Source organism: Nilaparvata lugens, chromosome X, assembly GCF_014356525.2.
Source record: "Nilaparvata lugens isolate BPH chromosome X, ASM1435652v1, whole genome shotgun sequence".
Classification (NCBI taxonomy): domain Eukaryota; kingdom Metazoa; phylum Arthropoda; class Insecta; order Hemiptera; family Delphacidae; genus Nilaparvata; species Nilaparvata lugens.
Window position 1 is genome coordinate 43,413,201 of NC_052518.1, and position 26,007 is coordinate 43,439,207.

The 26,007-nt window shown below is 36.4% G+C and overlaps 2 protein-coding genes across 7 annotated transcripts in view; both read left to right on the plus strand.

Annotated features, from left to right (window-relative positions):
• The window catches only part of LOC111056481 (probable chitinase 2), a 184,983-nt gene that overhangs the window by 71,249 nt on the left and 87,727 nt on the right, over positions 1-26,007 (plus strand). For all 5 annotated transcript variants that reach the window (XM_039443275.1, XM_039443276.1, XM_039443277.1 and 2 more), the window contains 3 exons: positions 7,321-7,417; positions 9,190-9,405; positions 10,052-10,243. In XM_039443275.1, the coding sequence (XP_039299209.1) occupies positions 7,321-7,417; positions 9,190-9,405; positions 10,052-10,243 (505 nt within the window). The remainder of the gene's footprint in view (positions 1-7,320; positions 7,418-9,189; positions 9,406-10,051; positions 10,244-26,007) is intronic.
• On the plus strand, positions 15,117-22,560 carry LOC120355030. 2 transcript variants are annotated; one of them, XM_039443271.1, is made up of 3 exons: positions 15,117-15,135; positions 16,493-16,693; positions 17,526-22,560. In XM_039443271.1, exon 3 carries the CDS (start codon positions 17,530-17,532, stop codon positions 20,953-20,955), a length of 3,426 nt encoding a protein of 1,141 aa, XP_039299205.1. In that variant the 5' UTR covers positions 15,117-15,135; positions 16,493-16,693; positions 17,526-17,529; the 3' UTR covers positions 20,956-22,560. The 2 variants fall into 2 exon arrangements, with proteins under 2 accessions (XP_039299205.1, XP_039299204.1); XM_039443270.1 differs by lacking the exon at positions 15,117-15,135 and adding an exon at positions 15,872-16,000.

The following is a 26,007-nucleotide window of genomic DNA, read 5'->3' on the forward strand; positions in this document are numbered from 1 at the left end:
TCAAACTGTACCGGTATCATGCCCTTCTGTTGTTTTCGAGTAAATAATTCTACTGTGATCTTGCAGACTGCTTCAATCTCAAACACCAGATAATCAAGATCTATGATAATACTAAGAACTGCTATGCACTGTCAATGGGGCTTGGTTCAACTTATAATTTCAGGTGCAGTAGCTACAAAACAGTGTACACAGAAGACTCATGATCATGTATGAGACACAAATTATTCTTTATATTTAGATAAATTGAATTAAAATGAAATGGTACTATTCCCTATTAACCCTCTATTTTGGGAAGTAACAAGCAATATCTGAGATAAAATCAAGAAATTTAATGTCGTGCACTGTCAAAAATAATACTTTGTCCAAATTAAAATTTAAGGTGCAGCAACTACACACAGTGTAGGCTACTCTGAATGCTAATAATATTCAAGAAACACTAATAATTCGGTATATTTGAGTTAATTGAACCTCATCCTCGGAAATAGGCTTGCTATCTTTTCGGCGTAACTCAGCAATTTGCTCCAAATCACGAATCAGGAATGCTCGATGATCGGCGGCAGCCTTTGCCATGACTTTGCAGTCCCTGGTCCACACTGAAATTAGTTTCTTTTCCTTCAAAAGTTGCCTCGCCGCATTGAATAGAGAGCGTGTCACGGGAGTGAGATGTTCGCTCAGGTAGACTGGGGTATTAGGGAAATTGGTATTAAGTTCACTAGCTGAAAGCCTACCTTTAAGTCGCCTGGCGGTCAACCAACTCGATTTTGTGAAGCGTGAGGTGAAGTTAACCACTATTGACGGTGGCATATTGGCGTCTCTATTCCTATTCGGTAGTCTGTGAGCCGCAGATATGTCCCACTCGTTGAAGCTAACGTTTATGGCTCTGGCGACTGCATCCAACACGGTGAACATATTCTCCCTCTTCGTTAGTGGTACACCTGACACTAGGATGTTGTTTTTGCGTGTATGTTGCTGCAAGTCATTTATTTCACCTCTCGCTTCGTCTAATTCCTTTCTAAGTTTAGAGTTATCCTGACGCAAGAGATCGACGGATTGACACACACTATCACACTACCTTGCTTGTAACTGCCGAGAACTGTTCTTTAATAAGTGAAATTTCCTGATTTGTTTTTTTTTATGTCTTCTTGCACTTGTTTGAGTTTCTGTACATTAGTATCCCACCTATTGTTGTTAGCGTCCCAATTAATTTTGTTCTCCTTTCTGAAATCGGCTATAGCACTGAGAATAGAATTATTGTCGCTCATTATGGAATTAATTGATTCTCACAATTAAAATAAACTACACGATTCAAATTTAGGTTAGAATAACTTGGCAGACGGCTGGCGTTAACTTGTTAATGAACTTTGTTTCTAAGGAGCGATAACAAGTGATCCGAACTCATCGGCTGCCCGAACTGAACTGACAGGTAGGATATACCGGATATACAGGTAGGATATATCCTACACTACTAAGTGTAGGATATACCGGTCCTACACTTCTCCTCCTATCCTGATTCTTTACCCTCTGTTTCTGTTGGGAGCTATTCAACTTGAAGGGAAGAGTGTGTGCCCGTGTCGATGCTGGCCGATTAGGCCCTCGGCTCTTGGAATTCAGGTTGGGTGTTAAGGAGGATTGAGGTAAACTTAACCAAGGAGACGGATTTGGATATCAGATCCCTATGTATAATTATATTTATAAAGGTAGTACGCAATCTGAACCAACTGCGAGTTGACGGCGAGCAAAGATCGGCGAGTTACCTGCAAGCCCGGGATAAAGGTTAAAGGAGGAAGGATTTAGGGCGGGGTACAATAAGAAACAATATGGAATTTTCTTAGGATATTCACAATTTGTAACTGTGAGCTGTCGGTGTGCAGACTGGATCTGCGCACCTGGTATTGGATTAATATTATTGGAAAAGTGTATGCGGTATAAGGTACTGGGTACGGAGTATGGAGTTTGAGGTATAGAGAATATCTTATCGGGTTTTGGAGATAGAGATTTATTAATGGAGTTATTCTTCCCTATAACTAATGGGAGCTTGTTCAATAATTCGCAATCTGAGAATCGCGATCTAGCTCTCAGCAAGCTGGACCTGCTAGCTAAATACCGAGCATAAATTTCAACTACGGGGGAATTGAGGCTTAGAGGATAGGGTTTTAGGTATGGGATTTCTGAATCGCGAGCCTGTAGCTGCGAAAGGATTTTCAGCAATTCTGAAACTGCTAAACAGGATTCCCGCGCTAGTCTAGCAACTGTCACTGGTTATTAAGGACTAATCTGTGACAACCGTTAAGGGAGTGGGAATCACTCTCAATCGTCCGAAATGCTTTCAAATTAATAGTCATTATGTCGACTATTATGAGAGGAAAGGAAAGGATTTATAAGGATCTTCCTAAACTTCTCGCTGGTCTGAGGACTGCGACGGGGTCGATCACTAGTCTGTAACTGAGATCCTGATTAAGACAGGGTTTCTTTAACCTCTTGCTGGTCTGAGGACCGCAACGGGGTCTATCTCTAGTCTGGAACTGAGATCTTAATCTAAACAGGGTTTCCTACACCTCTCGCTGGTCTGAGGACCACGACGGGGTCGATCTCTAGTCTGATTTAAACAGGGTTTCCTAAACCTCTTGCTGGTCTGAGGACTGCGACAGGGTCGATCTCTAGTCTGGAACGGAGATCTTAATCTAACAGGGAAAATTAGGAGAAGGTAGGAGGAAACTCTTCACAGTCTGCGGGATGCAGTGATTGAGCTTGAGGAGGAGAAACTACATAATCATGGTATTATCTCGTTGACAGACTTTTTCAACGATGCAGGATATTTGAGTTCAGAGTTTAGAGTCCAGAGTCCAGAAGTCCAGAGTTCAGAGTCCAGAGTCCAGAGTCCAGGGTCCAGAGTAGTACTGAGTCCAGAGTCCAGAATCCAGAGTCCATAAGTCTGGAGTCCAGAGTCTAGAAGTCCAGAGTTCAGAGTCCAGAGTTCAGAGTGTTCAGAGTTCAAAGTTTAGAGTTTAGAGAATCCAGAGTCCAAAGTTCAGAGTCCAGAGTCTGTCACACAGAATCATGTCCAAATCTTACATTTGTGCTTGCTCCATACTTCCTCATCACTGAAACATGAAAACTTTCCTGTTGAGTCATATTTCAACCAAAGATATCCATCGTGGTGTGATGGTTTACAAACAATTACACCTACACTCTACCTACCTACCTATATCCCTTAACCAAACATCTTACATCCCCATATATACAATAAAGATTCAAACCCGAGACCTTATGAATAATTCAAACCCGAGTTCTCTAGAATGGAAAGCAGAAGTGCTAACCTCTACACCACGGTGGATATCTATTTACTTGTTGTTTATTATGTATACTTTAACAACTATATCCAAGCTCATTGCAGCTTCTAGTGAGCTGTAAGTGGACAGTGACTGAACAGTGACTGAACAGTGACTGATCAGTAATTGAACTGACTGACTGACCACTGAGTGGACGACCCCCAACCATGCCCATACAGACATGATGGTCCATGTGACAGGAGGAGTGAGGGTCATTGAAAATGTCCATGTTAAATAAGCCATGTCTATCTTCAATGCCATTTTGATCTCTAGAGCAGCATGGCCATGTTGATCTAGAGTGATGGGTCTCCCTCCAATGCCATTTTGATCTAGAGCAACAGGTCTCCATGGTCATGTTGATCTAGAGTGACGGGTCTCCCATGGACATCTTGATCTAGTAGGTCTACCATGGACATATTGATCTGGAGTGATAGGTCTCCATGACCATCTTAGTGTGAAGTGCATCTTAGTGGTCCTGCATGACCAACTTGAGCTAGAGTGATAGGTTCCCCATTGATGCCCCTAATGCTGGGGGGCGTGGCCATTAGTCATGTGACAGAGAAAGTGGAGTGAGGGTCATTGAAACAGCCTTTGTTGAAAGTATAGTAAGGTGATTTCTTACCTATATGAGCTGTAAGTGAACAGTGACTGAACAGTGACTGAATAGTGACTGAACAATGACTGAACAGTGACTGAACAGTGACTGAAAAGTGACTGAACAGTGACTGAAAAGTGACTGAACAGTGACTGAATACTATTGGATGCTGTTCTGGGGAATATAACTAGGAAAATATATCCCTTGTGATACAATGATTTGATTACACTCTAGAATTCATGTCTGAGACTCTTGAAAGCATACATGCTACCCGGAGGATATCTCATTACTGTTTAGATATTCAAGCTCCTTGTATATTCTATAGAATGATCACTTCTTCTTACATTACTAAATGAAGGTGAAGAGGATTTGAGGGATAAAAATGAGAAATTCATTGCTACTTCTATTGAACATACAAAAATCACACACACATACTGGCGGCAAGACTGCACAAGACACAATGTCCCACTCCTTGCAGAACAAATCCTTTTATAGCCACCAGTTAGAGATCCCCAGTGATTTATTTTTCATTTATTCCCAATTATTTTACATTTATTCTCGATTTTATGTGTTTTTTTCAATTTTTTTTTTTTTATTTTCTTTTCTTTTTTTAGTTTTTTTTTCAATTTTCTTTTTTAATTTTTTTTTTAATTTTTTTTTATTTTCTTTTTCAATTATTATTATAATTTTTTTTTTGACTTGGCTGACCTTGAGGTTAGGTTGACTTGGGTGACCTTGAGGTTAGGTTTGGTCAACTTGGGTGACTTTGAGGTTAGGTTTGGTCGACTTGGGTGAACTTGAGGTGAAGGGCGACTCTGGCACACTTGTGTGCCAGAGTCGCCCTTTTCATACTACTAATGAACTATTTCAGAACATTTATTGTATTTATATGAATTTTTCCTGGTTTCATTCCAACATTTTGTGAATTATTTATTTATATATGTATATATAAATATATACAGAGTGTTTCAGAAGTAGTGTCGAGAATTTTAGGGTATTGTACCTGGATGCTAGGAGACTACAAATGTCATATTTGAAGTGTCCAAAACTCAGCGGTTATCCTTATAGCTGCTATTTTGTTTTTTTCACTTAAAAATTTTTATCTCAAGAACGAAATGTTGTATTGATCTGAAATTTGGCATGAATATTTATGCTATGAAGACTCAACTATAAAAAATAAAAAAAAATTTTTCGTTGAAATTTTTCAAAATGGCGGCCATTTTAAATTTTTGATGGCGAATATCTCGAAAACCGTCCATTTCACAGAAAATTTACAGGAGACAAAAAAGTTAGAAAATTATTTCACGATTCTAATGATACCTAATTTATTAAGATTGGTCGAAGAATAACAGAGAAATTATTTTTTTTCGTACTGCATGCATGACCACTTTTCACCATTTAAAGATCAATATTAATTTTTTTTATAATTTCATGAAAACCGTTCTTATTACAGAAATATACAAGAATAACTTTCCTCCAAATTTTATTTTACATTGAAAAATATTAATTTCACTCAAATCGGTTCACTGATACTAATGCAGCAATTGCTCAAAATGCCGTCCTTCAACTTGATTACACAGTCTGCACCTTTCAATCATGGACCGTCGAACTGCTATAAAAGCATTTTCATCATCTTGAATGGCACCTGCTGCAGCCTATTCACTGGCTGTGGTACCCTGACCTGGGCGGGGAGAGGCACCACCTCCTCCAAGCCCTGATCAGAATCATTACTAACAGGTACAGGTTAAACTATTCCATTACCATGTCACAAATTGTATGTCCGGGGCCTTGTGGTACCTTGCACAAGAGGGGTGCCACTTGGTCCACCTTCCTCCGTGCCAGACTGTCCATGAGGTGTCCGAAGGGGGTCAGCCTGATCACCCTGACCTGCCGAGTCTACTTCCTTGTCTAGGTGCAACTCTTTTATACCACCAGGGGGCCGCAAACCCAACTGGCAGCTTTTCCACTCCACACTACAATCAGAAAAATGAAAATTGAAAATAAGCCCACAGGTCCACTAGCAATCTTAAGGGCCAGAGCTTGAGATACAAGAGTTTGGCCAAGGAAGGTCAGAGAGAAAGATGTAAGACGAGTGATAAGAAAGAATGACAAACAGCAAAGTCAGTGGAAAAAACTGTCATTCTAGAAATAAGACAGATCCAAAGCGTGTTGAAGAAGATGAAGGAGGAACGAAATAAGGGCTTTGGAAAAAGAGGAGGGTACCCTTACAGTCGCCTCTTACGATATCAAGCAGGGGATACTGTGGGTGCAAATCTAGTCAACCTGATACTGAGTCCATGTCTTTGAGTCAACTGCCCTCCACCCACAGGGGGTCTATTATTATTATCATTATTATTATTATTATTATTATTATATTATTATTATTATTATTATTATCATTATTATAAATTTGATTTATATCCACTTGAATACATTGAAAGCATCCACTTTATTAATCTTCTCATTCCAGCGAAATTCACAGTGTATTTGCAGAATTTGCATTTACATCCCATTGAATTTGTTTTCACAAAAAAGAAGAATTCATCAAGAATGATATTGAAAACTGGAGTAATAATAAAAAATAATATACGTACTATAACAAAGTAAAATTCGTATTACAACAAATGATTATAAAGTAAATTCGTAAAATGGAGTATCGAGATGGTAAAAAATAATAAATTCCGTGAATGAACATCAGTATGGTAGCTAGGTGAACCGTAGGAAAAAGTCATACTCATAATAATGGGGATACATAGCCTATGATATGAAAAAGTGGATAAAAATATTCTTGGTTAGATATAAAAATGGATGGAATATATAATGGCTAAATATAAACATTTATTTATCTATTTAGGATATCTACATCATTAAGGAAATATCAGAATTAATTGTTCAGGGAAGTTTGAAGTAAAGCTTTAAAATAATAGTCCAATGTGAGATGAAAATTGTTGACCAAAATATGATCAAATTATTGATTGTTAGCCTATTTTCTTTTTTCAAGTGACTCAAATGGAAATGAGAATCAACCAATCATTAAACGGCCCCATGGATATGCTTTCTGTCAGTCACTCATTTGCCTTGTTTTTCCCTTAGTAGGCCGTATGATACTGTACCTACTCATGCATAATTTTAAGAAAGTATTTGTTAAATAAGGGTGGATCATAAGAATACCGATCAACTTGAATTTGTCCCATTCATTAATGACGATGATTGACAACTCCATGTTGGCCATTCTCATTAAAAGTGAGATGCATCATTCAAATTATTTGGTAGCTACCCTTATTGTTGTTCATACATTAGTTGTTGGAAATAAACCTGCGTTTATTATTTTGAAAATAATTAGATAGCTATCCTTAATATTGATAATATGTGAGTACCTACTTTACTTTTTTGCAGTAAACATGGGTTTGATGGCCTTGATTTGGATTGGGAGTATCCAGCTAAGAGAGGAGGCTCTCCAGAAGACAAAGCTAACTTTGTATCACTGATAAAGGTTGAGTATAGCAGACTGTACCTTCAATAAGATTTTTCTGAATTTTGAAAAAAATACATAAATCATAGTAGATTTCTTATCATTGAACTGTAAAGTTATGAACAACGTCATACAATCAATTTTGGCAACTCACCAACTTGAAAACATGTAGAGGCTATAATATTCTGTTTATTTTAGTTTGGATTTCTCCATTTTAAAAACTTCCAATCATGAACCAGTATGCTTGTAATCTCATTTTCATCTTACTGCAATTCATGTTGTATGTAATATCTACATTATTCCTTCCGAAGCTTGAATTTGCCAAGAGTTTTAAAATGAAAATCGGGACAAATATCTGAGAGAATGAATCGATGATAGTTTAAGGGTCTATAACAATGTTGAATTTATAATTGAAACTACTCTGATAAATGGAGCTTGCAGAAAATGTTCATAAAAATATTCTAAGACACTATATAGCTACAAAAATATCAAAGTATATTTATTTGCAAATTAATATTTTCAAGGTTGCAATAATAGTACCTTTTGTGAATGGAATAATTTATTACTTCGACAATACTTGAGATTCAAGCTAAGAAATTTAACACAAATAAGCTTTTCCCAAGGCAATAAAACATTTCTTTGATCTCATTTTTGCATCATAATTTTTTTGGAATTATATTTGTTTCAAAACTTCTAGAGAGAATAAGTATAATATTGTCATTTTAGAGTTTAATTTAAATTAAAATTTATTCACAATACTGACATATTTTAAGATAAGATGAGATATCAATTTATTCAACGCAGTTAATCATATGTAATACAATAAACACTTGAACATCAAATGAATTTCGAGTTGAATTTTAAAAAAGCTACAGAATAAAAACCATACAACAATGAAATATGAAAATTGGAGAAAATTATACCGATATAATTAATACAATGCGCTTATACTTGTATTTACACATTAATTATTTGTAAGTGCTAATATACAACTTGGAAGTGCCAATATCTAATAGCTATCACAGAAATCTACCACTCTGTAGTAGGCCTTCTCAGCAAGAAAGCTGTATAAACTACTTTTGAAAATGCTTATTGATTCAGATTTCAACTCTGCAGGCAATTTGTTGTATAATTTAGCACTAATATAAGAAGGTACTTTCTCATACAGTTTTAACCTATGCTGTCTTAAAGCTATATTGTTTCTACTTCTGGTGTTATGATCGTGTACTTCTGCATTCGTGACCAGTTTCAAGATATGTTTTTAGGTGAAAATTAATCATTTGTATATGTAAATAGAAGGTAAGGTGAGAACATTCAAAGAAACAATATTATTAAAATACAATTATATAAAACAGTCTCATGATGGAAAAGACTTCAGTACCGTAGCTTAACAAAATGTAGTTGGAATTATACACTAATGTACATAATCATATGAACATTTTTACTCGGTTTTAATAATTGAAAAATAAGTCTTTGAATAGATATAATATAATCTTTCAATTTCACTCGATTAAATGGAGCATTAGTAAAAAAACCTGAAAACCATTTATATTCCTTGAAGTGATAAATATATAAAATAAAAAATAAACCTCTGTCATCATAAACACTTTCAACAATTGTGTCAAAAAAGTCAAATTGAGCATCAGTGAAATGACAAAATAGAATCAAAAGTTGAATTCACTAATAAAATACTATGAAATGTGAAATTTGAAAAATGATATGTAAATTCAATAAAACAGATTAAATCATAAGTATACAAACATTTTTAACACATTTGAAAGTATTTTTTTCAGGACTTGAGAGCTGAAATGGATAAAAAAGGTTGGATTCTCACCGCTGCTATAGGTGCAGGAAAAGATACGATTGAAAGAGCATATGATTTACCTCAAATCAGCACTTATTTGGACTACATACATTTGATGACCTATGATTATCATGGATCATGGGATCAGAAAGTGGGTGCAAATGCTCCACTCTCAACTGCTGAACCCAATGACGAGTTGACTGTTGTGAGTGACCTATCATTTGATATTAGCAAGAGTAAAGTGTTGATAAGTCGAAGACTACTGTTTGAATTATCATTATTGCCACTGTATACCGTCGTTTCATTTCCATGAAACTAAGGGTTTCGATGCCCAAAAATATGGAAACCATGAGTTTTGTAGGAATAGAATATTTCCAATAAACAACATATTTTTCAGTTATTACTTCATGGAAAAATTCTAAAACATCTCTGAATACAGCAGAGTTCAATTATCAACATATGCACTTGAGATATGCCTACAATCTAACAAAATTAGAGGTTAGTTCAATGTACTTATACTAATAATATCTTAGGTTGCGCATCAGACAGGAGGAAACTGTATTTTCCTACCATTAAAAAGTACCTACCATGTTTTCAACGTCTCATCAAGATTTTTCCATTGCAATTCATAGTCTTGAAAATGAGATTGTTTGTTCTTCAATAACTCATTAGCGCATGTCGATACACTAACTCCAGGACTAGAGACAAGCTACAGTTCCTCAGTTGTTACTCCTTAACTTTGGAACTTTCTGAAGATTCTTCAATCATATTGAATCAATAGAAACTAAGCAGTTAAATAACAATCATACATAAATGTTTGCATTTATAATTCAATTTTTTATTAAAAACAGGAATATAGTATCAACTATTTGTTATCTAACGGAGTCGCGCCAGAGAAACTAGTCATGGGAATACCTGCTTATGGTAGAACTTTTATATTGAAAAATCCTGAGAGTAAAGAAGCAAAATTAGGAGATTCAACTCAAGAAACAGGATTTGGAGGTCCCTATACCAAAGAAAAGGGTTTCATGGGATATAATGAGGTGAGTTTAAATAGAATTTTTTTTCAAAATAGCACTAAAACTTGGTGATATATTTAGTTCATTCAGAGTGTTTCTAGAATAGACCGACAAACTTCATAAGTGGCTTCCTTACATCAAAATAGAGAAAACATTCCAGTAAACATGGGTCTCTGAATGCATTGTTACCGAGATAATGATGGTGGAGGATTTCATAAGTTTTTAAAAATTTATAATTTTATTATTTTGTGGCGGTCTCATGGGGGTACTATAATGATCAATTCTCATGTGAAATTAGCTAATTAATTGAATAAAGCCAATAAGAAGTATGTGAATTCAATGATTGTTGAGACAATAGGAAAAATATGAAAAACGCCAATTCAAAAGGGATAGAAACTAGGATACTAATTATTGTTTAACGGTGATTCAAATCAAAGAAAATTGTAGTTACAATAATCGAATTGATAATAGAATAATTGAAAAAATCAATACCTTCATAGCACGACCCCTAATGTACGAGGGTAAATCAAATGAAAACCTTAAAAGTGTTATATATTATTTATTTTGACAACTAAGTAAAACTTGCATTCCCATTTTTTAAATAGTCTCTTTGAAGTGTTATGCAAGTGTACGACCGCTTTGGAAGCGCATGAATACCATGTTTAGAGAATTCTTTTGGTTTAGCCACTCGTGTTCCGCGGTTTTCACTTCTTCATCACTTTGGAAATGCTTGCCTTCCATTGCATCTTTAAACTTCCCAAACACATGAGAGTCACTATGGGCGAGGTCCGGAGAATAAGGTGGGTGAATGAGGCATTCAAATTTTATATCCTGGATAAATTGAACTGAGAGGCATTGTCATGCATTGTCATGCTGTAACAACACACCTGAAGTGAGAAGTCCTCACCGTTTACTCCTGATTGCTGGCCGAAGCTGTTTTTTAAGAAATTTGAATAAGAATTACTGTTGACTGTCATCCCCCTGTCAATGTAATGCTCCAAAATTAGTCCGTTTACAACCCAGAAGAGTCATCATGAGTTTTCCTGCTGATCACTGAGTTGGGATTTTTTTTAATTTTGGCGATGAGCTATGACGCCATTCCTTACTTGTTTTTTTTCTGGTTGATGGTGATGTTTGTTTCTGGACAAACATAAATCACTATACTGTACTGTAATCCTACGATGGTTTTCCATTGGTTTGATACCTTCACTGCTCAAGAAACGAATGACTGATCGCTGATCTAACGCGATGCATATTGATAATGGGACGGCCATATTATAACTGAAGTCACTGCTAGTTGCGTGTAGCAAGGTCACCAACGCACCTGGTATTCATTGTGTGAACTTCAATGAACATCCCTGCCAACTACCAGATCAATCCTATAACTTCTCGGAATTTTACAACATTTTTAAGGTTTTTATTTGGGAGTGTCTCCAGTGGAGTATCCAGAGGGGGGGATATGGCGATGTATCCCCCCCCCCCCCCCGAAATGGAACCTGGATTTTTTTGTGGCTGGATCAGCCACAAAAATTAGCTTCTATTGTCATATTTTCGTTATATAAGTGTAAGTCGAGAAATATAATATAAGGGATCAGAGAATAGCAATCATAATAATAATGAGCTATTTTCTTATAGAGAGTGAGTGGTGTAGTGCATAAGGACTAGATAGTAGGCGATAGAGAAATTACAGATAGCACTTCAAAGTTAGTTCACTTTTCAACCAGCTATTATTATGTAAATTAATATTCTTATTAGAAAAAAATCAATATAGCTTATATTGTTCTAGTTAGTTATAGTTTATTGAGTTCCATGCATACCCTTGAACAAAGCTCCAGCAGCTTCTTCTAGAGAGTACCCCCGAAAATTTAACAGTTATGATGAACGGGGCTAGTTTCTACCGTGAACCGGAGGGACACATCCCCCTAATAGTTGGAAAAAAAAGTTTTATCCCCCCCCCCAAAAACAATGTAAGTTTGAACACTCAAGTGAATTTGAAAAAATGCTTAATCAAGTTAAAACTGAGCCTATAAAGTTGGTTGAAATAGTACTTTATTGGAACCAAAATTTAAGCATTCTAGCTTGTTATCTAATAATGAGTGAGCCTTCTACAAAATCACTTTTTGTTAACAATTGAATGATTAAAGTAGAGAAGGTTTGTGGGAAAAGACGGACTTTTTTGCTCGAGATCCCCCTCCCCCCTCTCACCCCTCGTCCATCCCTCCTCCCCTTCCCCCCCGCCTGTAGGGCGGGGGGTGTTCTAAAAATAGATTTCCCCTTCCCCCTGTCCAGTGGTGGTGAGGGGGATAGAGAGAGAGGGAGATATATCTTTCTCTCTCTCTCTCTCTCTTTCTAAAAATAGATTTCCCCTTCCCCCTGTCCAGTGGAGGTGAGGGGGATAGAGAGAGAGAGGGAGATATATCTTTCTCTCTCTTTCTAAAAATAGATTTCCCCTTCCCCCTGTCCAGTGGAGGTGAGGGGGGTAAGATATCTCTCTCTCTCTCTCTCTCTCTCTCTCCAGGTGAGGGAAAAAAAATTTCCCTTTTAGGAGGAAAAATTCCCTCTCTCTACTGTCAAATTGAAGTGAATCCATATTTCTACATCTAATGCTATGCTGACAGATTGAGGTGAATCCTAAAGATGTGGGGGAAAAAATCTCTTTGAGAGGGAAAAATTCCTTTGGTGACAAATTAAAGTGAATTCATATTTCTACATCTAATGCCATACTGACAGATTGAAGTGCATCCATATTGCTATGATGGCAGACTCACTTTGAGAAATTCCTTTGGTGACAGATTAAAGCGAATTCATATTTCTACATCTAATGCTATACTGACAGACTGAAGTGAATCCATTTCGCTCCAATGGATTGATGACAGGCTCAAGAGATAGAGATCTCCTTCTTTTACTCATGACATCTCTTTCCCGCACCCTTTCCGAAAGGAAAGGAGATAAGAATCAATTGAGAAATTCTCTCCCAGTATAGATGAGAGGGAAAAAATTCCCTTGGTGACAGATTAAAGTGAATCCATATTACTCTGCTCCCTGTGAGGTCCCTTGCTAACCCCATTAACTCCTACATCGAAAACCGTTGCATGAAAAAATCGATTTATGTGACAAGTGTTTAGTCGTTAAAGTTACTTCACACAACCTTCTTCAAGATTTATCGATATAGTCAAAAATGTCTAGGGTGAAAACTATAGGTCTGTACTTCTCTCTCTCACACAAGTGTTTATACAATCAATCACAGAGGTGTAGACTGAAACAACATATCGTTCACTCTCTCTCATAATATGTCAACCTTTTACAAGATTTATGCATGTATCAGATTGCTATGTGCTTATAACATTGCTTGAATGATAAGAATATAGATAAGAATCTGAAAAGGTGAATGTGATTTGAAAAGGGGGAGGTGCGCCCACCCACATCTGTGGGAGCACGAGAAGGAGGGGGCGAGAAGCTGCCAGCGCTTGCCTGCACAGCTGTGTGCCTCTAGCGGTAAGTCTACTGAGCATGCTCACAACAAACTATAAAAGACCTGCTCACCTTATTTAAATTATCATTCACAACAGAGCAGCTGAACCATTTCTTCTGTGTGATATTCATTACAAACTTATCAACATCGTCAACAACAACAGGTAAGAATTGAAAACAATTTTTTATCAAATATGCACACATTTTATTCAACTATTCACACATACATACAATTCGTAACACATAGGTCATATGTATACAGATATAAAAATTGTTAAGCAATAACAATTTTTATATCCGACCAATTTACCGACTTATGTGTTACTAGCAACACATAATTTTTACAGTTGATGTTAAAATGTTCTATTTTTTCTCTGCTAATGCAGGAAGCAAATCTTTGAGGTAGATTTGCTTCCTGCATTCCTTATTTTTAAAATTACACACCGACCGTGTTTATTGGTATGCTCCCTTGCGCTGATAATGGGGTAGGGTACATCCTCTTTCAACTCTCTCAGTGGCACCCAGGGTTTGGGTGCAGGCTGATTGATGAGTTGAACAGAGTCCATCTCCCTCCTCTCATCCTCCTCTGCCCTCTGCACTTCCTTCATCAGGGTGACAAGTGATGACTTGTTCTCCACTGCAGCACGTTTCTGTTGAAAAATATTTGATAAGTGTCTTATTTGTTTCAGATTATCATCAGATCAGATTTGTCAAATCATACTAGAGAACTTGATCAATAGATTCACTACACAATCTCAAAGTGAGTAATTGCAGAATCTGCCAACACTAATATCTTGTAATTCAATTGTATCTCTAATCAGTTCAAATAATATTTCCTTGCTATCAAATAATTTATGCATGAGCGATTACTTTTAACACTAATATCTTGTAATCCAATTGTATCTCTAATCAGTTCAAATAATATTTCCTTGCTATCAAATAATTTATGCATGAGCGATTACTTTTAACACTAATATCTTGTAATCCAATTGTATCTCTAATCAGTTCAAATAATATTTTCCGTGATCAAATAATTTATGCATGAGTGATTACTTTAAACAATAATTCTTTGCTATCAAATAATAATAATCAAAGACTTGTATGTGTACAGATTTTTTTTTTCCAATGATCGATTGTTTTATAAAAAAATCTGTACACATACAAGTTAATAATATTTGTTGAAACTGACCTTTGTTTGTGAGCAGATTGACTCCTCCTCCTCTCCCCCGCCAACCTCAGGGTCGTGCCCCAAACACCAACTTCCTCTTCACCTGCTTCTTCCTCTCATCATTTTCCTCTCCCTACATTTTCCTCTCATCACTTCTGTTTATATAGCATACGTTTCTCTCTCTGTTCCAGGCACGTGCGAGCGAGAGCGTGGTACAAGGCGAAAAAAAATTCGAATTTCTCCCCAACAACACGTGCTCCCAGATCGTTATCAGATTGTAAGTATCCCACACACGATCATTTTTCGAATAGCATCCATGTGTTAGAAGACGAAAAAAAAAATCTCGTCTAGAACTCAGCATGAGACTTCACCTGCTAGAATTTATTCTACGCCCCAATAAAACCCATGATTCTAATTTTATAATTCAAATCAATGTTAGATCCTTCAACATGGAAGCAAGAACCTAATTTTTCATAATCTCTCACAAAAGTTAAATATTGTAGATTTGTCCATCCTTTTTCTGCTAATCGATGCAATATATCTAGCTGCGTGTCCAAGAGTTCACTTAATTTATATTGATATCTCATTTTTTCTAAAGGAACAGAATGGTATTCACTTAATTGATTAAAATGTCTATCTATAATGAATTGAACGCTCGAATCTGAAGACTTGTTCTCCACATTATCCATCTCAGTACACTAGCTTGATGTTGTATCAGCAAAGACAAGATGACTACCAACAGATTACCTTGCTCTAGCTTATTATTATTATTATGAAAAGCACACTCTAGCGATAATTTATTGTACTTTATAGCACTCTATTTCTAATAAATATTTCAACCCATAGAGGAATAGCATTCTCGATTCAGTTATTAAATATTTCACAACATAGAGGAATAGCATCTCTCGATTCAGTTATTAAATATTTCATTGTTTTCACAGCATTTTCTCACCTCTCAACTCGAGTTCCGAACCTCATAACCAGTTGAGCTCTCGTCGAGACAACACAGCTGAGAGGAATCAAAGGACGGTCACCTGAGAGGAATCAATCATAGCATAATCAACTACACCTGTATCCCGCTATCTACACCTGTATCCTGCTATCTACACTCGAGGAGATTCACGCAGCATCAAGCACTACATGTAAGTACAGTTTTACTTTGATTTTATCCTCTGAGGAGGAAAATAGTCCTCCGAGGAGAAGTTTTCTCCTCCGATGACTATTTTCTCCTCCGAGGACAGGTTTTCTCCTCCGAGGAGAAATGATATCTCATTTTTTCTAAAGGAACAGAATGGTATTCACTTAATTGATTAAAATGTCTATCTATAATGAATTGAACGAACAAATCTGAAGACTTGTTCTCCACACCAAACACATTATCCATCTCAGTACACTAGCTTGATGTTGTATCAGCAAAGACAAGATGACTACCAACAGATTACCTTGCTCTAGCTTATTATTATTATTATGAAAAGCACACTCTACCGATAATTTATTGTACTTTATAGCACTCTATTTCTAATAAATATTTCAACCATAGAGGAATAGCATTCTCGATTCAGTTATTAAATATTTCACAACATAGAGGAATAGCATTCTCGATTCAGTTATTAAATATTTCATTGTTTTCACAGCATTTTCTCACCTCTCAACTCGAGTTCCGAACCTCATAACCAGTTGAGCTCTCGTCGAGACAACACAGCTGAGAGGAATCATAGGGTGGTCACCTGAGAGGAATCAATCATAGCATAATCATCTACACCTGTATCCTGCTATCTACACCTGTATCCTGCTATCTACACTCGAGGAGATTCACGCACCATCAAGCACTACATGTAAGTACAGTTTTACTTTGATTTTATCCTCTGAGGAGGAAAATAGTCCTCCGAGGAGAGGTTTTCTCCTCCGAGGACAGGTTTTCTCCTCCGAGGAGAAAAAACCTTCTACAATATACTGCATGCATGCGATTTATCTTTAGAATATGATATATCCGGAACATCCAAGCCCCGCTCTTCTTTCTCACACTCATCGTATAAACAAAACGGTAAATGAATTACTTTTTCAGTTGGTTCACCGATAATATATTTACAATAGACACATTGCAGATATAATGGATTTTTATGTAAGAAATAACCATTTCTCGCAAAATACTCTGCTTTATTGCGTAATGATTTACAAAAGTCACAATGTAGATGGTGTGGAGGTAGTTTTTCAAAGTACTCTCCTTGGACGGATGAATCTTCTGGCATATTAGTAAATGATAAATATCTTTCTTCATATAATCGTAGAATATTATTATCGTAATTCTCCTCTTCAATTGTTATATTTCCTTTCCTTCTACAGTTCGGGCTAAACTTTGCATGTTCGTTGGCTACAACATCATTTTGCTCCCAATCTCCTATACAAACTGAACAAAATACGCAGCGCACAATATCCGGTTCACTTGCGAATACAAAACCGTCTTTCGCCATATTTTCTGCCGACAAATTCTGACTAGTTTTTGTCCATTTTTTATCGAATGTTAATAATCTCAATCTTTCATGTAACATTATCTGTCCTTGTGATAACATCGTGAATGCCAATTCACAACTGATTGTGAATTACATTCCTTTACACATACTTTTAATTGGCTATGCCATCCTGATCATTATTCTTTTGTTTTTTCAGAATCATGCCGAGGGAACGCAGACTTCGTGGTATCAATTCCGCAGCAGCCCGTCATCGCATCAACCTCGATGAGGAGGATATCGACATCACCAGCGTGCTCGAGAGCTCGAAACGTCGAGTTTTCGATATAATTAGGGAACATGCCGCACGCTATGATGGCAATGTTAAATGGTTCATCGTCCTCAATGTTTTGCTGTATAAATTAGTGGTGATGGATGACAAGCAGGTTGGTGACTCTGTCTCATCTCTAATAAATCTACATAGTTACTCCAACATAGCACTAAATGTGCTTGAGAACTATGAAGAGTTTAATGAGCATTTCATGTTAGCCGTGAGAAAAATACTCTCATCTTTTGAAAATTTTGTAAGACACGGCAGTGGGTGGGTGCTAAAGAAAATTGAATCACTGGATGTGAATGTGATTAAATTTAATCCTATATACACATCCAGTTTCATTCAAACACCCCAGTTTTTGAAAAACAAAAAATGTATTATAAATGTGAAAAATCTCTCTGACGAAAAATGCTTTTTATGGTCAGTCCTCGCGTATTTCCATCAGAAGCCAAGGAACTCGGACTTAAGTGTAAAGTATTTGAGCAAGTTTGCTCACACACTTAATACGCGAGGTGTAAATTTCCCGGTGACGACACGCGATATTAAGAAATTTGAAATACTCAATCCGGACATTGCAATTCACGTCATCGCATACGACAACAAAAAGTTTTTCCCCTTCCGTACAAGCATTTTCCGCACGCGTAAACACCAAATTAATCTTTTAATGCTAAAAGGCGATGCAGGAAAAACTCATTTCTGTTTAGTAAATACCGCAAACGGGAAAAACGGGCTATCTCGTCTTCTCTGTCACCTTTCAAAACACAAGGGTCAAGTACATGTTTGTAATTTTTGTTTTCACCGGTTCACATCAAACAAATCTAAGAATTGCGATGCTGAAGCAAATTTGTTGAAACATGTGGAACTTTGTTCCAAGTTTGAATCTCAGCGCGTTTCATATCCTAAACGCGGAGAGACAATTAAATTCAAGAAACTAGGCGCGACGTTGAAGAAAAAGTACACCATTTACGCGGATTTAGAAACATACGTTGTTAATATCGATAATGATGATGATGATGATTCCGATTCTGATGAAATTACTCGTAGTTACACAAAGAAAACGGCGCGACATATTCCCTGCGGGTATTGTTTCGTTGTTATCGATGTTAACGGCGAAATCGCTCACGGACCTGTACTCCATAGATCGAGTAGTTTAGACGAAAAAATCATGGAGAAATTTCTTCAGGAAATTACAGATCTCGGTGACATTTTGTATGAGGATATGAAACGAGAAATTCCGATGCAAGCTTTATCCGAGAGTCAAGAGCGTGAATTTCAAAATTCAGTAAACTGCGGGCTTTGTGCTGAACCGTTTTTAGACAGCGATATTAAATGTCGTCACCACGCGCATGAAACCGGTAATTACTTGTGTGCGGCACATGTTTCTTGTAATTTAACAGCTCGTACTCCGGAGTACATATCGTGTTATTTTCATAATTTCTCCGGTTTTGATTCGCATTTTATTCTAAAATCGCTCGGTAAATGTAAAAAAGAAATTTCCTGCATCGCAAATACGTCAGAGAGATTTTTGACACTTTCAGTAGGCAAAATTAAATTTTTAGATTCCTACAAGTTTATGTCTGAATCCTTGGAAGTATTGGTGCGTAATTTGGTAGAGAGTACAGATATGGAAAAGAAGTTCGAACGATTATTTTCGGTGTTTGATGATCCACCTCGCGAACACAGACAGCTCTTGTTGAAGAAAGGAGTATATCCCTACTCGTACATGAGCTGTCCCGAAAAATTCGCGGAAACATCGCTTCCCCCCATTGAATGTTTTCATAACGACTTAACTGATACACCTCTGTCTCGCGAAGAATATGAGCATGCGCAAAGAGTGTTCTCAACATTCAAGCTGAAAAATCTGGGTGAATATCACGATTTTTATTTATGTTTGGACGTAATGCTATTAGCGGTAGTTTTTGAATCCATGAGGTCTACGCTTTTTAGCTCATATGGCCTCGATGTGACCCATTTTGTTTCCCTTGCCCACTTCACCTGGAATTGCATGCTGAAACACACTAAAGTCGAACTGGAATTACTAACACATCCGGACATGCATCTTATGTTTGAGGCGGGAATGAGAGGCGGGGTCTCATTTATCGGTAAACGTTATTGTGAGGCGAATAACAAACATCTACCCGAAACATACGATCCTTCAAAACCGTCTAATTATCTGCTTTATATCGATGCAAACAGTTTATACTCGGAAGCTATGAGCCGAAGCTTGCCTGTTGGAAATTTCAAATTCCTCTCAGAGGAAGAAATTTCCAGCCTTGATTTCGCGAATTTGGACAGCAATTCAGAAACCGGGTATATAATAGAATGCGATCTCAAGTACCCCCAAGAGTTGCATGATAAGCATGCGAGCTTCCCCCTCGCTCCTCTCCACCAAACGCCCCCGCGCGAATTGCTGTCGAACTACCAAACAAATGAGAACGGTCAAACTGGAACCAAAAAGCTCATGAACACACTTTTCGACCGTGAAAAGTACATTGTTCACTATGTCAATTTAAAGCTCTACCTCCAGCTCGGTTTGAAATTATTGAAAGTGCATCGCGTCATTAGCTTTTCCCAATCTCCCTGGCTGAAAAGCTACATCGACTTTAATATCCGGAATAGACAGAACGCGAAAAATAAATTTGAAATATCCTTCTTTAAGGCCTGTTGCAATCTGATATTTGGCAAGACAATTCAGAGTAGTCGTAAGCAAATGAATGTTAAAATTATCACGGATGAAAAACGGTTAGATAAGTACATTTCAAACCCGCTATGTAAACGCTGGCAAATAATTAGTCCGAACGTGATCGCGGTTTTCTCTCGTAAGTTGGAACTTAAAATGAACAAGCCTGTCTATTCCGGCTTCAGTGTACTGGAGTTGAGTAAATTCCATATGTACGATTTTTTCTATTGTAAATTACAAAAAATTATACCGTGGGATCGTATAGAATTGTGCATGACTGACACCGACAGTTTTCTTCTTAACCTTAAAGTCGAAGATGTGTATCAGTTGATTAGAGAAAATTTGACCCTTTTCGATACTTCTAACTATCCACCTTCCCACCCTTGCTTTTCCATGGAGAGGAATAAAGTTGTAGGAAAGTTCAAGGATGAGACCGGGTCAAAGCCTGTCCATAGATTTCTCGGACTTAGATCCAAACTTTACTCATATTTAGTTTGTAACGAGAATGAAGAACTTGTAAATAAATGTATAGCAAAGGGTGTACAGAGCGGAGTAAAATGTAGAAAGCTTAATTTTAATTTATATATGAAATCATTGTTTGAACGTAGTGAACATGTAGAAAAATTAATATGTTAAGATCGTATAATCACACCATGTACCAGGTTGAATGCGCAAAAATCTGTTTGAGCCCTTATGATGATAAGAGGTATATTGCTGAGAATGGTGTTGATACTCTCCCTTTCGGTCATTATAGTCTCAACACTCTAAATGATTGATCAGTATGTGCCATGACAACCATCCAACACCACTGATTTTGATTTGACTGTTGTAAATATCATGAATATTATTAGATCTAAGTTAGCTTTAGAGCTTCATAGCGTGCCGCGTGTGAACTATCCCACTCGCAAATATGAGTTGAAAAGTGAAAAAGACTTGCTTCAAGCCGATCTCATTGAGATGACAAGTTTATCACGTTTTAATAAGGGTTACAAATATATCTTAGCTGTTATTAATTGTTTTTCAAAATTTGCATATTGTGTACCATTAAAAGACAAGACAAGCCAATCTGTATTTAACGCTCTCGAGCCAATTATTTCTAAAAATAAAGGAGTTAAGCTGTTCCAAACAGATCAAGGAACAGAATTCTTTAATTTAAAAGTTAAAGCATTATTAGATAGATATAGTATTAAACATTATCATGTTTTTACTGATAAGAAAGCCTCCATAGTTGAAAGGTTTAATAGAACACTTAAAGCAAAAATTTATAGATATTTAACTGAACATGGAACCAAAAACTGGTCATCACAACTAGACAGATTAGTTCGAGATTATAATGCAACAATGCATTCATCCATTAGAATGAAACCTAAAGATGTGACGAAAAAAGATCGTAATCATGTTTTAATGTCATTGAATTCTGCATTCAATAGACGATATAAATTGAAAAATTCAAAACCGAAATTTAAGCTAGGAGATGTTGTACGAATCTCAAAGAAAAGGGTTCTTTTCGATAAATCTTATAACATAAACTGGAGCGCAGAGTATTTTGTAATTCATTCTATATTTCCTTCTCAACCTGTAACGTATAGCTTGCGAGATCTAAACGGAGAAGTAATTAGTGGCAGGTTTTATGCAGAAGAAATTAAAAAAACACAATTAAATGAATCGGAGAGACAAGTGTATTTGATTGAAAAAATATTAAAACGAGATAAAAAAGGACTGCTTGTGAAATGGATTGGGTTTTCAACTCCTAGTTATATTAGTAAGGATCAACTATTAGATGAAAAATAATCTTTTGTAAATATCATGTAAATTTATTGTAAATAATCTATTGTAAATATCACGTACATTTATTGTAAATAATCTATTGTTAATCTATTGCAAATACATTCCATTCAGTGTAAAAATATGACAAAGATTTGGTGTAAATATAATACGTCTCTATCAAAAAATGCTTCTCAGTTTCATTTTAATCTGAAGTTTTATTTGCTAAGGCTCAAGCGTTCTCGTGAAGAGGGTGCGGGTGAGAAACTTCTATCAGTGCATTGAAAGGGGAGAGCGCTTGCATCCCGATGTGATAAGCTATGGTGTCTAGCCCACAATCTCTTCCTCCTTGATAACTTATCAGTTCCTTATCAGATCGCATGCTGTACACGTGACTAACATGATTCCGATAGTAAATTTCGACAATGTTATAAGAGAGAAAGAAATGCCAACATGGTGTAAAAATGGTAAGTTATTACCACATAATGCAAGGATCCTTATAATAGGCTCTTCAGGTTGTGGCAAGACCAATTTACTATTTAATTTAATTTTTTCAAAGAATGGGTTGAGATTTAAAACTATATACTTGCACACGAAGAGCGAGTATCAAGATAAGTACTTGTTTTTGAGAAAAGTCTTTTCAAAAATGAAGGGTATTGAATTTCATATAAACAGCAATTCGGAATCTATAGCTCACCCCAACAAAATTCAACAATATTCTCTTGTCATTTTCGATGACTTCCAACTTAATCACGTGCCTCAAATAAGAGAATATTTTACCATGGGTCGACATCGTAATATTGACACTGCATATTTAATTCAGAGTTATGGGGCCACACAGAAACATTTCACTAGGGACAACGCAAATATGATTATAATCTTCAAGGTAGATTTATTGAGTCTGAAATTAATTCACAGAGATCATGTTGGAGCAGATATTCCTTATAAAGATTTCGTTAAACTTTGTCATACAGTTTGGAATCGTAAACCTCATAATTTTCTAACTATTATGACCGAGTGTGGAATTAATAGCGGGAAGTACCGAGATTCGCTCGATACGTTTCTTACCGTTCAGTAGAGATTAATTCTTTGTGCAGTCATGTTGTCATACGGCAGGAAGCTGAATAGAAAGGAGGTTGGTTTAATCGAAAAGATTAAGAAATTGAGAAAAGTAATTAGAGAGAAGCATAAAAGCTTAGTCAATTTTGAAAAGCGATCGGAGGAATATAATAGGAAAACGCTCTCTCCGTTAATAGAGCCCATAATTGAACTGGGAAAAAACAAATTCTCACACTCTGATGTAAAACCAAAAAAGGAACAGGTAAAAGAGGAGAGTATGGAAATTGATGATAATGAGGAGGGAGATGAACAGAGTTATGAGAGTTCAGCAGACAATTTTTTAAGCTCGACTAAATTTGAAAACAGTTTACTTGGTTCTAGCAGAAACGACAATGTGCTGTCACAATATCTAAAAACGTTTCATGCGGAAAAACAGAATAATTCAATCAGTTATGGAATTTCATATAATTCTAAAGATGACGTGTATTATATTGGTAATCAGCAAGTAATATTTGTTGATGGTTATATAGATATTGATAGTGAAAGATTTCGATTAACACACGGTCTACTTGAGTTGTTATTCAGTGCGAGACCAAACTCAAATCTTTATAATGAGAGAGATCTGGATAAGTATAAAAAAATCTTAACACTTACAGGTATACATTTAGATCGAAGAGGCTATGTTAAACGAAATCAGGGAATTAAATCGCAATTGATTCAAAAGTTATTTCCCAGTAAAAAAATTAGTAAAAAGAAGGGTTGGGGTTTATTGAAATTTGCAAAAAATAATTCTCATGATAGAATTTATCAATACTTTGATAATTTTGACGAATTAGTGGAAAGATTAAATTTACTCTATTCCTCAAAAGCTAGTGGGAACACTGGGCATGATGTGGAAATTGCAAGTATAATTGAAGAGCTAAAAGAAGCAAAATTAATTGTTTAGTGTCACGATGACTCTACATCGATTCGGACGAATTGATACACCTAGCGGAGCTAGTCTTACGTGTGATATTGACTCGATAACACAGAAGATAATCGAATCGATAAATCAGCAAGGAATCAGCGAAGCTGTGAAATTTTATTTAGATTCGCAAATAACCAAACTCGTTTCGGAAAATACAAAGAATATTGGAGTGAGCATAATTGAAAGAGAACATATTCTAAGCACCTTACAAAATTTCAGTGCTAATATCGATAAAGCTATTGGAGAGAGAACTCAAACTCTAGAGAGTGCTTTAGGAGAAGTGAAAACTTTAACAGACAGCTTTTCATCTCAGTTGCTCAGTATTAACAACGATAAAGTTGATAAGGCTTATTTAGATGAAAAATTAAAAGCCGTATCAGATAAAATTAAGAATTTGGAGGTGCTGGACAGAAACTATCTCAATACTAAATTGAAACAACTTAGTACAGAAATTTTTACTAAAGTAAATGAAACTCACCCATCGGGAATTGATAAGCAATATTTAGAATCTACTTTGCAGAAATTGATTAGTTCTTCATTAACAAAGGAAGAGTTTGAAAAACGATTATCTGAAATGGCGGGTGCAATAAAAGCTAATATTATGGAGGGTATTGAGCAGTTTATTACAAAAGATGCTATTGCTATTCTGATTAATCAAATTGCAGAAAAGTATGCAACTAAAAATGATATTGGAGATTTTATTAAGAAAAACGAGATGGCAGACGCTGTGAAAAGCGTTCGTGATGAAATAGCTGAGGCAATTAAAAATTCGGAAGAGGGTGCTGTCATGAGACTACAATGTTCGGCCCCATTCATTGACTACCTAAGTCTATTCATACACAGAGTGGCCCTGGACATAGTATCAAAATATGCCGAGGTGTCTTTCCATATGAATTGGATTGAAGCAAAGGATCATGGGCTTAACGAACATCAGGTAGTGCAAATTATTACAGAAAAAATGGATTTGGTCAAATATAAAGACTTTATATTGGCGCCGAAAACATAAAATCTTGAGTTGAGTGTGAGAGAGTGAACGTTTCAGTCTAGACATTTTTCACTATGGTTGATTGTGGTGTGAATTCATTTCCAACTCGATTTTTATCCAATTCAAGTTGGTGTACCATAACCTCAGTTAATGTTCAACCATTGAGTTGAAAGGTAATGAAAAATGGTATGCAGGAGAAAAAAGCAGAGTTCGAGGAAACGGGGTAAAGGAATCTTGAGTTCAGCGGCAAGAGTTTTTAAAGGTTTGGCAGGTAATGTAACATCAACTATTCTAAATAAGGTAATTGATAACCTTGGAGAAGAATATCATATTCCCGGATACGAGTGGTGTGGCCCGGGCACCAAGGTTAATGAAAGGTTAAAGAGAGGTGATCAAGGCATAAATTCGTTAGATAAAGCTTGCAAGGCCCACGATATAGCCTATACTCAAAATAGTGATAATAAAACTCGAGCGGTAGCTGACAGGGCTCTAGCGAACGCTGCATGGGACATTTTCAAAAATCCTCAAACACCCCTTGCCGAGAAAGCACTTAGCTATCTTGTTACAAACGTTATGAAAGCTAAAGCGGCGTTTGGTGGGACTTTGAGAAAGAAGAAGAAGAAGAAGGGGGAGAGGAGAAGTTATAGTAACGATATTAGACGCAAAGCTATAGCTCAGTTGAAAAAGCATATTGCAGGAAAAGGATATTTTTTGAAGCCTTTTCCTAAAAGTGGTGGTAGACTTCTACCCCCACCCCCGCCAGCATCATATGGAGTGAGTTTATTCCCTCAAGTTAAGAAACGTAGAACAACAACGAAGAAGAGTAGGAAGAAGAAGAAGAAGAAGACATGAATATTGAAGGAGAATTGAGTAATTATGATTTGATTGATTGGTCGAAATTATTACAGATTCG

What these genes read in the sequence shown, in the direction of transcription:
- LOC120355030 (XM_039443271.1), top strand. Translation starts at nt 17,530, where the DNA reads ATGCCGAGGGAACGCAGACTTCGTGGTATCAATTCCGCAGCAGCCCGT.